Source organism: Podarcis gaigeae (genome assembly GCF_964106915.1).
Source record: "Podarcis gaigeae genome assembly, chromosome: 16".
NCBI lineage: Eukaryota > Metazoa > Chordata > Lepidosauria > Squamata > Lacertidae > Podarcis > Podarcis gaigeae.
In genome coordinates this window covers 28,270,754-28,285,220 of record NC_139693.1, presented here as the reverse complement: position 1 = coordinate 28,285,220, position 14,467 = coordinate 28,270,754, and the positions used below count along the sequence as shown (strand labels likewise).

Below are 14,467 nucleotides of genomic sequence, written 5' to 3'. Positions count from 1 at the left end.
AGCTCAGTGATGTCTCCATGACTGGCAGCATCTCTCCAGGGCTTCAAATTCTACCTGGGGATAGAATCATTGAACTGTAGAGTTGGAAAGGGACCCCAAGGGTCATCTAGCCCAACCCCCTGCAATGCAGGAATCTTAACTAAAGCATCCATGACAGATAACCAGCCAACCTCTGCTTAAAAACCACAAAAGGAAGGAGAGTCCTTCTGAGGGAGACCGTTCCACTGGCAAACAGCTCTTACTGCCAGAGAGTTTTTTCATATGTTTAGTCGGAATCTCCTTTCTTGCAACTTGAAGGCACTGGTTCAAGTCCTACCCTTCAGAGCAGGAGAAAACAATTCCCTACCAGAGAAGAATGGCAAATCAAGTTGTTGGATTATGCCGAAATGGCTTAAAATGACTGGAAGAATCAGAAATCAGGAAGACCAAAATTTTAATAAGGAATGGGGAAATTTTTATAACTTATCTTAAAGACCATTGTAAACAGTTAACATTGTTAGTAGGCTTGGAATGTCACTTGTAGTTTAATGGTGTATTTTGGACACAATGGAGAGGTAAAAGATTTGGATTATTATAAAAGATGCAGGAGGAAATGATTAAGAAAAGGGCCCACAAAGGGGAGGAGGGAAGTCCAAGAGATTTCTCGGAATCTAGCTTTTTCATTGTACGTTGGATGTTGTTGTTGTTTAGTCGTTTAGTTGTGTCTGACTCTTCGTGACCCCATGGACCAGAGCATGCCAGGCACTCCTGTCTTCCACTGCCTCCCGCAGTTTGGTCAAACTCATGCTGGTAGCTTCGAGAACACTGTCCAGCCATCTCGTCCTCTGTCGTCCCCTTCTCCTTGTGCCCTCCATCTTTCCCAACATCAGGGTCTTTTCCAGGGAGTCTTCTCTTCTCATGAGGTGGCCAAAGTCTTGGAGCCTCAGCTTCAGGATCTGTCCTTCCAGTGAGCACTCAGGGCTGATTTCCTTAAAAAGGTTTGATCTTCTTGCAGTCCATGGGACTCTCAAGAGTCTCCTCCCGCACCAGAATTCAAACGCATCAATTCTTCAGCAATCAGCCTTCTTTATGGTCCAGCTCTCACTTCCACACATCACTACTGGGAAAACCATAGCTTTAACTATACGGACCTTTGTTGGCAAGGTGATGTCTCTGCTTTTTAAGATGCTGAATGTATGTTGGATATGTGACTGTAAAATTTCAATCTGAAAAACCAAATAAATAAAATTTTAAAAAGAAAAGAAAACAAGCTTGTTCCCTCTTCCATGTGACAGTCCGGAAGATAGCTATCATGTCTCCTCAGTCTCAGTTTTTGGGGATTGAATTTGGGATCTTCTGCATAGAGTAATAATAATAATAATAATAATAATAATAATAATAATAATAGGACCCTGTCCATTTGACTGCATTTTCCCAGGCACTCTAGATGCCAAAGCAGACTCTGTGCGCCTCAGCTATGGCCCCAGATAAGACGATTGATCCCACCATGGTGAAACCTCATTGGGACTAAAAGTTTGTGAGGCAGAACATCAAGCTGAGCATTGGGCTAGGCTGTGATTGTGACCATCTGTTCAGCCAGGTAGCTGAGGGTTAATTGCGTCGGAAAGAAGGCTTTTGTCTTAAGCTTGGGGCAGCTGCAAAAATCGCCTGCCCCCACCGCTATCCAACACAATCAGCCATTGAGCGCAGAAGAACAGGGAATCCAGAACAGGACCGTGGAGCTGGGAGGAGTCCTGAGTACTCAAAACTGGGCTGTTCTCTTCCACCTCTGCAATCCTGCCAACTGCCACAAAGACCAGCTATGCTAGCAAATGTCCCTGGTACGGGGAATTTGGCTGTGCTTGCATTTTCATGTGGTTCTATCTTCCTGGAACCGAATGCAAACAAAAGGGGGCAGGTATCCTTCTAACGTGGATTTCTGGGACGCGGGTGGCACTCTGGGTTAAACCACGGAGCCTAGGACTTGCTGATCAGAAGGTCGGCGGTTCGAATCCCCGCAACGGGGTGAGCTCCCGTTGCTCGGTCCCTGCTCCTGTCAATCTAGCAGTTTGAAAGCACGTCAAAGTGCAAGTAGATAAATAGGTACCACTCCGGCGGGAAGGTAAATGGCATTTCCGTGCACTGCTCTGGTTCGCCAAAAGCGGCTTAGTTATGCTGGCCACATGACCCGGAAGCTGTACACCGGCTCCCTCAGCCAATAAAGCGAGATGAGCGCCGCAACCCCAGAGTCAGCCATGACTGGACCTAATGGTCAGAGGTCCTATCCTTCTAACCGTGTACGTCTCTGAATTTTGCGGTGCGGTTCTGTAACCAAAAAGGGGCGCACAAACATATGTACTTTACGGGAAATCGTGCATAAAAATGCGTATGATTTTAGTAAAAGTAGCATGTGAAAGAGCATTGCATTACAGATAAGAGCTTGCAAAGGTGTGTGTGTTAGGTGCATGAATGGTGGGGAAATTTGATCAAGGTCTCATGTGAAGCTGAACCTATCGAATCTGCACTTTCCGAAAAGAATATGAGAATATGGATCAGAGCTATCCCTCAAAATTCGAACTATGGAGTTATCCAACCAAACAATGTTCACCAAAATGCCTATATTAGGGGAAAGCTTGCCTAAAAATGAATATATTGGTGAAGATAACACAGGCACAAACATATTCTGCTAGGGGAAGTTGCTTTAAAAATGTGTATGGTAGTCAAAACTGCATATGAAAACGCGTGTGTCAGAAGAAATTCACACTAAAAGGCCGATGAATTTTCAGGAGGATGTTTTAACATCCACCCCCCCCAATTTGCTTCAAAATGGGGAGAACTGAATTTACGACTGGGAAAAGGAGAAATGGAGAGGACCGAAACTGACAGAGCCTTCCATCGCTAGTGACAAATGAAGGGAACTGGGAGATGAGGATATATCCCGCAGAGCTGAAAAAGGTTCCTTGCTCATGTCTTAGAATTTGGGCATGTTTATCTGGTAGCTACTATGTTCCCTGCTGTAGTAAGGTTAAAGCTTACTGGGAAATGATATACAATGCACTGAAAAGGATGTTCAAAATAACTTTTGTAAAAACAAACCCAGAAGCTTTTCTTTTGGGAATTATGGAGACAGAACTACTTAAATTGTATAGAAATTTATTTACGCTACTTGCCCAGAAGTGGAAAGAAGCAGAAGTCCCAGTAAAGGAAGAACTGATAGAAGAAGTGATGGGATATGCAGAAATGGCAAAACTTAAGGACAAAGGAAAAAATAAGGACTCAAGATAACAAACTTTTTTTAAATAAAAGAATGGAAATGGTTTATTGAATATTTACAGATAAATTGCAAACAGATAAAAACATGAGCAGGATTACTGTAATAACTTGCAGTTTCCTAAGAGTGTATATTTAAAGTAGATAATGAAATGAGCAAATTAAATGAGCTTGGATATACAGAAGATTAAATAAATAAGTAAATTTAAGGAACCGCCGAAAGCGGGTTGGGGGGGGGGAGAAAGTGGGGGGGGAGAGAAAGTCAAACGTTGAAATGTTCAATTGATTGTACAGTGGTACCTCGGGTTACATACGCTTCAGGTTACATACGCTTCAGGTTACAGACTCTGCTAACCCAGAAATAGTGCTTCAGGTTAAGAACTTTGCTTCAGGATGAGAACAGAAATCGTGCTCCTGCGGCGCAACAGCAGCAGGAGGCCCCATTAGCTAAAGTGGTGCTTCAGGTTAAGAACGGACCTCCGGAATGAATTAAGTACTTAACCCGAGGTACCACTGTAAAACGAATGAAAAGTATAAATAAAAACTTAAAAGAAGAAGAAGAAGAGTGGTACAGGTCCCACAAGATAGATTCAGTGTGGGACTCTGAGGCTCCTGAAAGGTTGTGGTTCGGGTTTCAGCCCTCTGCCATTTATGATCTAAAGGATGGAGCATCGATCTCCTGTCATTTCATGGCTCAATGAATTGCGCCCAAGTGCTGAGCAAGCTAATTTGGTAGGTGGATGCAGAACTCAGCGTTTTGAGATTTCCAGCTTCCTTAAAATAGTAATAATTGCAAGCTTCCAGTGATTCTAGTATGTGGCAAAGTCTCAGCATCCAGAACTGGGGCTGATCAGGATACCAAGGGTTCTTGGTTGCCCCAACCACTTGTTTACTGGCAGAAGGAAAATTAACATTTTACCTGGTATTTGAATGATTGGTATTAATAATTGTATTATAAATTGGTATTGTCATAATGAGGCTATTATTGTAATTGAAAACTAATAGAAATCATTATTAATTGGGCAAAATGAGGAGATATTTGCACATTGTCTTTGAGTTTTCAAAGAGAATACTGATGTAGAATCTGATTTTTCTTGTTTTTTTTTTTTCATTTTGCTTTTAGCTCACAGCCCTCCTATTATATTGTAAATCATGTTGCATGTATTGATCGATGACAATAACGGCTGCATGCACCCGATTAATGTTGCTTACCATTTCTCAAAAATGACACTTAGGGCATGTGACTTCTCTTAAAACATAACAATGCAGAGAATGAGCTCTCACCAATATGGTGTTGTTCAACTGTACATTAAAGGTAAAGGTAAAGGGACCCCTGACCATCAGGTCCAGTCATGGCCAACTCTGGGGTTGCAGTGCTCATCTCGCTTTATTGGCCGAGGGAGCCAGCGTACAGCTTCCGGGTCGTGTGGCCAGCATGACTAAGCTGCTTCTGGCGAACCAGAGCAGTGCACAGAAACGCTGTTTACCTTCCCGCCAGAGCGGTACCTATTTATCTACCGTACTTGCACTTTGAGGTGCTTTTGAACTGCTAGGTTGGCAGGAGCAGGGACCGAGCAACAGGAGCTCACCCCGTCGTGGGGATTCGAACCGCCGACCTTCTGATTGGCAAGTCCTAGGCTCTGTGCTTTAACCCACAGCGCCACCCGCGTCCCAACTGTACATTAGGCTATGTGTATATTCCACATCCTACAAGTTACAATCATAGCCGGAGAATCTGATTCCCCTGCATCTTTAAAATATCAAGCAGTTAGCCCTCATGGTGGAGGAGAGACCATGCTTGAAATGCCTTCACTGTCCTTCCTGATCTGGATTCCCTTCTGCTTCCTCTTCTTTGTCCAAAATTCCAAGAGCTTTGAATTAACGACTTGTTTTAAAAGCCAGTGCGCTAGGCAGAACAAAGCAATAGTAAATTAGAGCCTCTGTGGTTTATTTAACAAAATGCATATACCACTTGATTGTAGGAAAACCTCCAAGCAGTTTACAAGAAATGCTAAAACCATCAATAAAAACAGTTAACAACAGTCAAAAACAGATAATTAAAATTAACAGTAAAAAGAAAAAGATTAAAACACCTCAACATCTACATGTCTGGATTTGTTGTTTAGTCGTTTAGTCGTGTCCGACTCTTCATGACCCCATGGACCAGAGCACGCCAGGCACTCCTGTCTTCCACTGCCTCCCACAGTTTGCTCAAACTCATGCTGGTAGCTTCGAGAACACTATCCAACCATCTCGTCCTCTGTCGTCCCCTTCTCCTTGTGCCCTCCATCTTTCCCAACATCAGGGACTTTTCCAGGGAGTTTCTCTTCTCATGAGGTGGCCAAAGTATTGGAGCCTCAGCTTCAGGATCTGTTCTTCCAGTGAGCACTCAGGGCTGATTTCTTTAAGAATGGATAGGTTTGATCTTCTTGCAGTCCATGGGACTCTCAAGAGTCTCCTCCAGCACCATAATTCAAAAGCATCAATTCAAAAGCATCAATTCTTCAACAACCAGCCTTCTTTATGGTCCAGGTCTCACTTCCATACATCACTACTGGGAAAACCATAGCTTTTACTATACAGACCTTTGTTGGCAAGATGATGTCTCTACTTTTTAAGATGCTGTCTAGGTTTTTCATTGCTTTTCTCCCAAGAAGCAGGTGTCTTTTAATTTCATGGCTGCTGTCACCATCTACAGTGATCATGGAGCCCAAGAAAGTAAAATCTCTCACTGCCTCCATTTCTTCCCCTTCTATTTGCCAGGAGGTGATGGGTCCAGTGGCTATGATCTTTGTTTTTTTGATGTTGAGTTTCAGACCATATTTTGCACTCTCCTCTTTCACCCTCAATAAAAGGTTCTTTAATTTCTCCTCACTTTCTGCCATCAAGGTTATGGAGTTAATCAAGGTTAGCGGAGTCTGTAACCTGAAGCGTATGTAACCTGAGGTAAAATGTAAATTGTATGTAACCTGAGGTACCACTGTATCTGATTTTTAGAAGACATCTGAAGGCAGCCCTGTTTAGGGAAGCTCTTACTATCTGATGAATTATTGTATTTTAATGTTTTGTTGGAAGCCACCCAGAGTGGCTGGGGAAACCCAGCCAGATGGGCGGGGTATAAACTATTATTATTACTATTACTATCATCATCATCATCATCACCATCCTAAGGTTCCCTTGAGACATTCTCCTTATTGTGCTGATTTGAGCTCATGAAGGTACTGGGGCCATTATACATAATGATATGGCTTTCATCATTTGTTTGCCAGTGTGTTTTTTGGGGGGATGGACACACTGTTTTGTGTCTAGTGCATGTATGTCTTTTAACATCCTGCTGAAATCCTGTAACTTTTTATACCCCAAATCCGATTTTTTTTTGTCCCCCCCCCCCAAGAGTGCTCTTCTAGACAGTAATGACACAGCAACATTGGGGAAGCATTGTAGAATGAAGACTAAAGCAAAAATGATCACTCTGTTGGTCATGCACTGGCATTAATGAGATATAGCAGAATACACCCCCCCCCAAAAAAAAATCACCACTCTGGACTGGTCGCAAGTTTTGCAATCAGTTTGCTTAATGCAACAGAAGGATAGCTAAGACATCCTCTTTTTTTAAAAGGCACCCTGCAATTTTTAAAAATAAAAAATTCCCTAAGTCCAAAGCAGGACTGTGATTAACCAGATCCCAGGAACTTAAATAGGGACTGCTTACCAGAAAGATAAGAAATCAAGATAACAAACTTTATATATAAACGAATGGAAATGGTTTATTTAATATTTACAGATAAATTGCAAGCCGATAAGAACATTGTAACCACCTGCAGTTTTATAAGAGTATATATTTAAAGCAGATAAATAAACGAGCAAACTAAATGGATTTGGATCTGCAGAAGATATTAAAAAATAAATTTACGGAACCGCAGAAAGAGGGGGGGGGGAGGAAGTCAAGTTTTGAAACGTTGGAACGATTGTAAAATTAATGAGATGTATAAACATGAAAAGCATAAATAAAATTGAAAATAAATAGGGACTGCTGTTGGATATAGCAAGCCTTTCTTGTCCTTAAGATCCTTTTGATCACATTGGCATCCTGCCCAGCCCTGATGTCAGATATCAGGGCTGGCAAATACATATTCTTTTTCAAGTGGGGGTTAACCCTCCTGTTGCCCCTCATTTTTAGGCTTGCTTCTTGTCAGGAGACAAAGAGTTAAGCGCTCAGCCTTGGTCTCCTTGCGATGAATATTTAACAGCAGCCGGTACAGAAGAGCTGGCGCTGGAAATCCCTTCTTCCCTGGCTTCTCTTGACAGCCGTGGCTGGTGTAGAAGGAGCTTCCTCCGGTCGGGGGTTTGATGCCCGGGGACTTTCTCCTCAGCAGCAGGAGGAAGAAGAAGAAGGGCGCAGAAGACAGACCTGAGGACACTGTTGGATCTTTCCCCCTGCCTGGGGTTTCCAGCGCATCTCATCCCTCGGGGAGTCTCCTGACTGCCAGGACCCGTCTGGCTGCAATGAGGATGCTGCGTCTTCCTGGGATAACTTTTCTCACTTTGCCTTTTGTCATTCAAGCGGGCACAGCAGGTGAGCTGGTCATTGAGAGATGATGCTCTTTATCTCTCTTCTGAATGGATGTGGTTAGGGATGGGTGCTTTAGTCAAATTTCAATTTCTCGGTTTGGTCCAGTCTTCCCTTCCGCTCTCCACCTTTTGCCCATCAATTTACATTTTAAAGCAAAAAAAAAAAAATTCTCAGCCCCCGTGAGAATTCGTGTTAGTGTCAATATCCTCGTTTTTCTTTGTAACCTTACCTAATACAAACATTTTTTTGGGCAAAGCCGGTTCCTCATACACCATTTTTTTTTTAAAAAAAACCAAATATATGCATTTTAAGGCACGTTTTGCCCTAGTGTGTGTGGTTTTGTTTTGTTTTTTAAAAAAATACATGTTACTTGCTGGAGAAGTGTGAATTTTGATGAGTGGCTGTGGTTTGGTTCAAATCGGGTAGAGTTTGCCTTGAATTGTGAACTGAACCTAATACCCCCCCCCCAAAAAATGACAAGTTGGAGGGACCCTCTCAAAGTGTGGGTGGATTGCTGGTCAATAGTGCAGTTTAGACCAGGGTTCAGCAACCCCTTATCTCCCACCTGGACCCACCTTGCTCTAGACACCTGTTGGTCCTTGGCCAACTCTGTTGAGGCTCCTCAGCGCTTCCTGCTGCTGTTGAACCGAGACAGAAAAACCTCCCTCAAATTCCAGACTGGGCTGCCATTGTTCGTCCTCGGCTGGGTGTCAATCTTGATTAAGCGCCGTGCTTTGTAATTTGCAGATGGGCTAAAAGAGAGGCAGGACGTGGGTGGCGCTGTGGGTTAAACCACAGAGCCTAGGACTTGCCAATCAGAAGGTCAGTGGTTCGAATCATGGCGATGGGGTGAGCTCCCGTTGCTCGGTCCCTGCTCCTGCCAACCTAGCAGTTCGAAAGCATGTCAAAGTGCAAGTAGATAAATAGATACTGCTCTGGCGGGAAGGTAAACGCCGTTTCCGTGCACTGCTCTGGTTCGCCAGAAGCGGCTTAGTCATGCTGGCCATATGACCTGGAAGCTGTACGCTGGCTCCCTCGGCCAATAAAGCGAGACAAGCGCTGCAACCCCAGAGTCGGCCACGACTGGACCTAATGGTCAGTGGTCCCTTTACCTTAAAAGAGAGGCATCCTTGTGCCAGAACTTTGAAGTCCTCTCTTCCCTATTTAACAGGAGTCACTGATGGGTTCTGTTGCTGTGTGTGAGAGATGGAGATACTTTTAAATGAATCATTATCTCAGAGGGCTGATTCATGGCAGGTAGCATGCACACCTAAGCCTTGAGAATATTCAGACTGGATCTGTGGCCACATTGTAATGGCCACATGGCCGTCTCTCTTGGCATCTTTCCAGCATGTGCCCATGCTTGTGATCATGCCACCCCCGACCAAACCACTGGCAGGGTGTGTTAATGGAGGTGCTGCAAAAGGCAGGGATGTGTTGGTGCATTTGGGATCGAGGCCCCTGCTGGAGTCGTTGACAGTGTGCGCATGTCAATGTAAAATTTGGCCACGCATCTTGACTCCAGTGGATTTGATTCTCAGTGTTATGTACTGAGTTGAATAGGATCCAAAAGGCAGCAGCCTGATTGGTCCTAGAACAATAGGGTCCAGAATGCAGCAGTCTGATTGGTCCTAGAACAATAGGATTCAGAATGCAGCAGCCTGATTGGTCCTAGAACAATTGGATTCAGAATGCAGCAGCCTGATTGGTCCACAGGAGCCACCCAATCCAGCTCCAGGTGGAAGTGAATCCGCAACCAGATTGGCCTACAGGTGAATCCCAGAATTAGCCAATCACGTGGGGCCCATTGTGTAAATAATGTATATAAAGCAGACATTCTGGGGGAACTTCTATCCTTCCTCACCACTATGAGCTGAATAAAGAGCATGAAATCCACTCTCAACTCTGAATATATTTCACTCAGGTTGGGTGTAAATCCAGAGTGATGCAACTGCCCCCACAGGGGAATCAACCACAAATGCATTTTAAGGGGGCGGTTGGTGAAAGTCGATTTGGAGTCACTCTGATTTGCTGATGGGAGGTGATTTTTCTGAACCAAATTCTCAGCTATGGCGAGGGCACTCCAGGATCGCAGTATACAGAAAGCTGGTAATCAAAAACAAAACAAATAGAGAACAGTAATAATAAATGTGTGTTATTCCAACAGAAATGGCAATGGGTGATATTCCACGTTAGTCCTACTCAGAGTAGATCCATGGAAGTTGACGTACATGACTGCTATTATTTATTGCACTTATTAGTCACCTTTTAAAATGACCAGTAAACTTAAAGCCATTTACAATATAATGCAAAAGTTTAAACTAATATAAAACTAAAATAAAAGCTTAAAACATGTATATACATAAAAGGCAGTCTAACACACCCCACTTGCTCATGAAGGCCACAGCATCTAAAACTTAATAATAATAATAATAATGATAATAATAATAATAATAATAATAATAATAATAATTAATTAAACCCCACCCATCTGGCTGGTTTTCCCTAGCCACCCTGGGCAGCTCCCAACAGAACACTAAAAACAGAATAAAACTTCAAACATTAAAATCTTCCCTAAATAGTGCTGCCTTCAGATGTCTTCTAAAAGTCAGATAGTTCTTTATCTCCTTGACATTGTGATGGGAGGGTGTTCCACTGGGTGGGTGCCACTACCGAAAAGTCCCTCTGCCTGGTTCCCTGTAACTTCACTTCTCGCAGGCCCTCGGCGCTGGACCTCAGTGTCTGGGCTGAACGATGGAGGTGGAGACGCTCCGTCAGGTATACTACCAAGCGAAAGACCAAAAGTCTGGCTGAAAAGAAGCAGGAAGCCATCACTGAAAAGGCCTGTGCTTGTTTTACCATCCTCAAAGGGAGAAGGGCCTCAGAGGATGAACTTACTAATGTTTACTAATAATCCCAGTGGGAAATTCTACTCTGAGTAGAATTTAGGTGACTACAACTCAATGAAAATAGAAATAAAAAAGTTTGATTTTGGCACACAGACATGCACACGACTGTGCCCATGCTGACTCCACTCACTAACCACCTGCCCACCCCTCACATTAACCCCCTAGAGTAGTAGCAGACCTTGGGGTCCCAAATTTCAGCGGCACCCTGTTTAGCGCCCCTTCCTTTCATTACATATTATGGTTGTAGTACCCCTGGTGGCACACCCAAGGCTTTGTGCCCAGTGTGATCGAAAGGGTCACTTTCCCCTGAATTTGCCTCTGCCTAGAGTTTCCCCACCCCATAGAATCATAGAATCATAGAGTTGGAAGAGACCACAAGGGCCATCGAGTCCAACCCCCTGCCAAGCAGGAAACACCATCAGAGCACTCCTGACATATGGTTGTCAAGCCTCTGCTTAAAGACCTCCAAAGAAGGGGACTCCACCACACTCCTTGGCAGCAAATTCCACTGTCAAACAGCTCTTACTGTCAGGAAGTTCTTCTTCCTAATGTTTAGGTGGAATTTTCTTTCTTGTAGTTTGGAACCATTGCTCCGTGTCTGCTTCTCTGGAGCAGCAGAAAACAACCTTTCTCCCTCCTCTATGTGACATCCTTTTATATATTTGAACATGGCTATCATATCACCCCTTAACCTCCTCTTCTCCAGGCTAAACATGCCCAGCTCCCTTAGCCGTTCCTCATAAGGCATCGTTTCCAGGCCTTTGACCATTTTGGTTGCCCTCCTCTGGACACGTTCCAGTTTGTCAGTGTCCTTCTTGAACTGTGGTGCCCAGAACTGGACACAGTACTCCAGGTGAGGTCTGACCAGAGCAGAATACAGTGGCACTATTACTTCCCTTGATCTAGATGCTATACCCATGCTAAGTCCGCTTTTCTTGGCCTCTTGAAATTTCCTCCATGAAAATCCAGGATTGTGATGTGGCACTGCCAGTCCTCCAGTGGGAGCTGTGTGATGACAACCTTACCTTTTTATGTATATAGGAAGATACAAGCAAGGATGCAACTAAAAACTACCCATTTTAACTAAAGCATGTGTCTTGCACTAAACAAACTACAGTCGAACCTCTACTTACCATTGCCTCTTCTTACGGTTGTTCCAAGTCATGACCGCGGCAAACCTAGAAGTAACCGGTGGGTTTGCCAGCGTTCACACATGCGCACAACGGCGCCTCTTCCAGCAACCCGTTTCGACCTCCAGACAGACCTCCGGAATGTATTATGGTCACAAATAGAGGTTCCACTGTATTGATATGTTCTTAAGAACGCAGGAGAACTCCACTGAGCCTTATTTCTTTCCCTTTCCACACATATGCAACTATATTTTATTCAGAATGGAACCATTGAAATTAATAGGCCTAGGTTTGTCATGGCTATTATTTTCCATGGGTGTACTCTGTGTGGGGCTATCTTTGGATATTACTTGTGGAGTGACACACACACACACACACACACATACACACATGGAAGGATTGGACCCTTACTTTCAAGAAGAGATAAACAGTTGGTTAAAAATAAAATATTTCTGGCCCAAGTACTACCCTGAGAGACCATTTCATTTCTAAGTGAGAAATTAAACTGCACCACCACGAACAACAAACATTAGCTTTCTTTCTTGCATGGTCCCCTCCAGCTGTTGCTCCCAGATCTTCTGGTTGTTAGGCTAGCTGTTTCTAATTTTGACACAGATATAGAAACATATATATATATTAATGGAAGAGCATTCATCTTTGACCCTCAAGATACTTGGAATGAATGTCAATGACCAATACTTACGCGCGCTCTCTCTCTCTCTCTCTCTCTCTCTCTCTCTCTCTCTCTCATCTCACACTTGTAATGAAATATATATGCATACAAAATGATTAAAAAACCCCATAGAAATAAGCCTAACGTGTAATGATAACAATTGGAGCAAATACGAATGACACAGGACAAATAATCCCAGAAAATATTGCAGAGGAAATGTGGAATGTCAATACGTACTAAGAGCATTATATTTCTTTTTATCTCTCAATATAATAAAAAAATAAGGATGTCATTGTGCAGCCGTCATTGGAGACTGTGTCCTCACCAATGCTGGATTTGCATGGAGTCAGGGGAGCAAAAAGGAAAGCAGGTTGTGAAACAGCAGTGGCTGAGAAGGGAGTGACATTAAGAGGGGGAAAGTGGTGATTTAAAATGACGACCCAAATTTGAATAAGGTTGGAGTGGGAGAAACCAAGAGGGAAATGGCAGTTTTAAACAAGAGGAGAGGTTTTTAGTAAAGAACTATGGAATACTTGAAGGCTCTACATCCTTGATCTTTCTCAAGCGAGGCAGCTTAGGAACAGAAGAGGGAGAAGTTAGAGTACACAGGGAAAGGAGGAATACTGAAAGGGGGAAAAGTGCCTGCTAGAAACAGTGGCTGGAGTTTGAGTAAAGTCAGTGGCATACCGTGAGGTGTGCAGGGGGGGCCGGCCGCACCGGGCGCAACATCGGGGGGAGGGGGGCGCGGAAGAGACTCGAGTGCTAAAATCCACGGGTAAGGGGGCGCAAATTACTTGCCTTGCCCCGGGTGCTGACAACCCACGCTACGCCACTGAGTAAAGTGTGGATGGAGAAACACTGAGAGGAAAATGGTGGTGTTCAACAACAGCCAGGGACTTGACTAAAGCAGGGGTGGAAAAGTACTAAGAGGGAAAAAGTGACAATTTTAAACATTGGCAGAGGTTTGAGCAGGAGGTGACGCTGGAATCGGTGAAGGGGCACTTAAAAACCAGGGGCTGAGTACAGTGTGGTTGGAGACTCTCATGTTGTGTTAGCTTTCTGGTGTTAGCTTTTGTGTTGCACCTTTTTCTGTTATTTCTCTTTGTTAACAACAACAACAACAACAACAACAACAACAACAACAACAACAACAACATATTTATACCCCCCACGCATCTGGCCAGGCCTCCCCAGCCACTCTGGGTGGCTTCCAACAGGATATTAAAAACACAACAAAACATCGAACATTAAAAACTTCCCTAAACAGGGCTGCCTTCAGATGCCTTCTAAAAGTCAGATCATTGTTTATTTCCTTGACATCTGATGGGAGGGCACCACTACCGAGAAGGCTCTCAGCCTGGTTCCCCGTAACCTCACTTCTCACAGTGAGGGAACCACCAGAAGGCCCTTGGAGTTGGACTTCAGTGTCTGGGTAGAACGATGGGGGTGGAGATGCTCCTTCAGGTATACTGGGCCGAGGCTGTTTAGGGCTTTAAAGGTCAGCACCAACACTTTGAATTGTGCTCAGAAACGCACTGGGAGCCAATGTAGTTCTTTCAGGACTGGTGTTATATGGTCTTGGCAGCCACTCTCAGTCACCAGTCTAGCTGCAGCATTCTGGATTAGTTGTGGTTTCAGGGTCACCTTCAAAGATAGCCTCATGTAGAGCACATTGCAGTAGTCCAAGTGGGAGATAACTAGAGCATGCACCACTCTGGGGAGACAGAGTGGGCAGGTAGGGTCTCAGCCTGCGTACCAGATGGAGCTGGTAAACAGCTGCCCTGGACACAGAATTGACCTGCGCCTCCATGGACAGCTGTGAGTCCAAAATGACTCCCAGGCTGCGCACTTGGTCCTTCAGGGGCACTGTTACCCCATTCAGGACCAGGGAATCCTCCACACCCACTCGTCCCCTGTCCCCCCAAAACAGTAC

The 14,467-nt window shown here is 44.2% G+C and overlaps 1 protein-coding gene across 2 annotated transcripts in view; it reads left to right on the top strand.

Moving 5' to 3' along the window:
- The first annotated feature begins 7,318 nt into the window (after positions 1–7,318).
- Positions 7,319–14,467, top strand: part of LOC310834111 (carbonic anhydrase 15-like) — a 46,314-nt gene continuing 39,165 nt past the window's right edge. Inside the window, exon 1 of one of the 2 annotated variants that reach the window (XM_083717514.1) lies at positions 7,319–7,825. In XM_083717514.1, coding sequence (XP_083573640.1) covers positions 7,600–7,825 — 226 coding nt within the window. In that variant the 5' untranslated portion in view covers positions 7,319–7,599. The remainder of the gene's footprint in view (positions 7,826–14,467) is intronic. The other variant, XM_083717515.1, reaches the window with a different exon arrangement.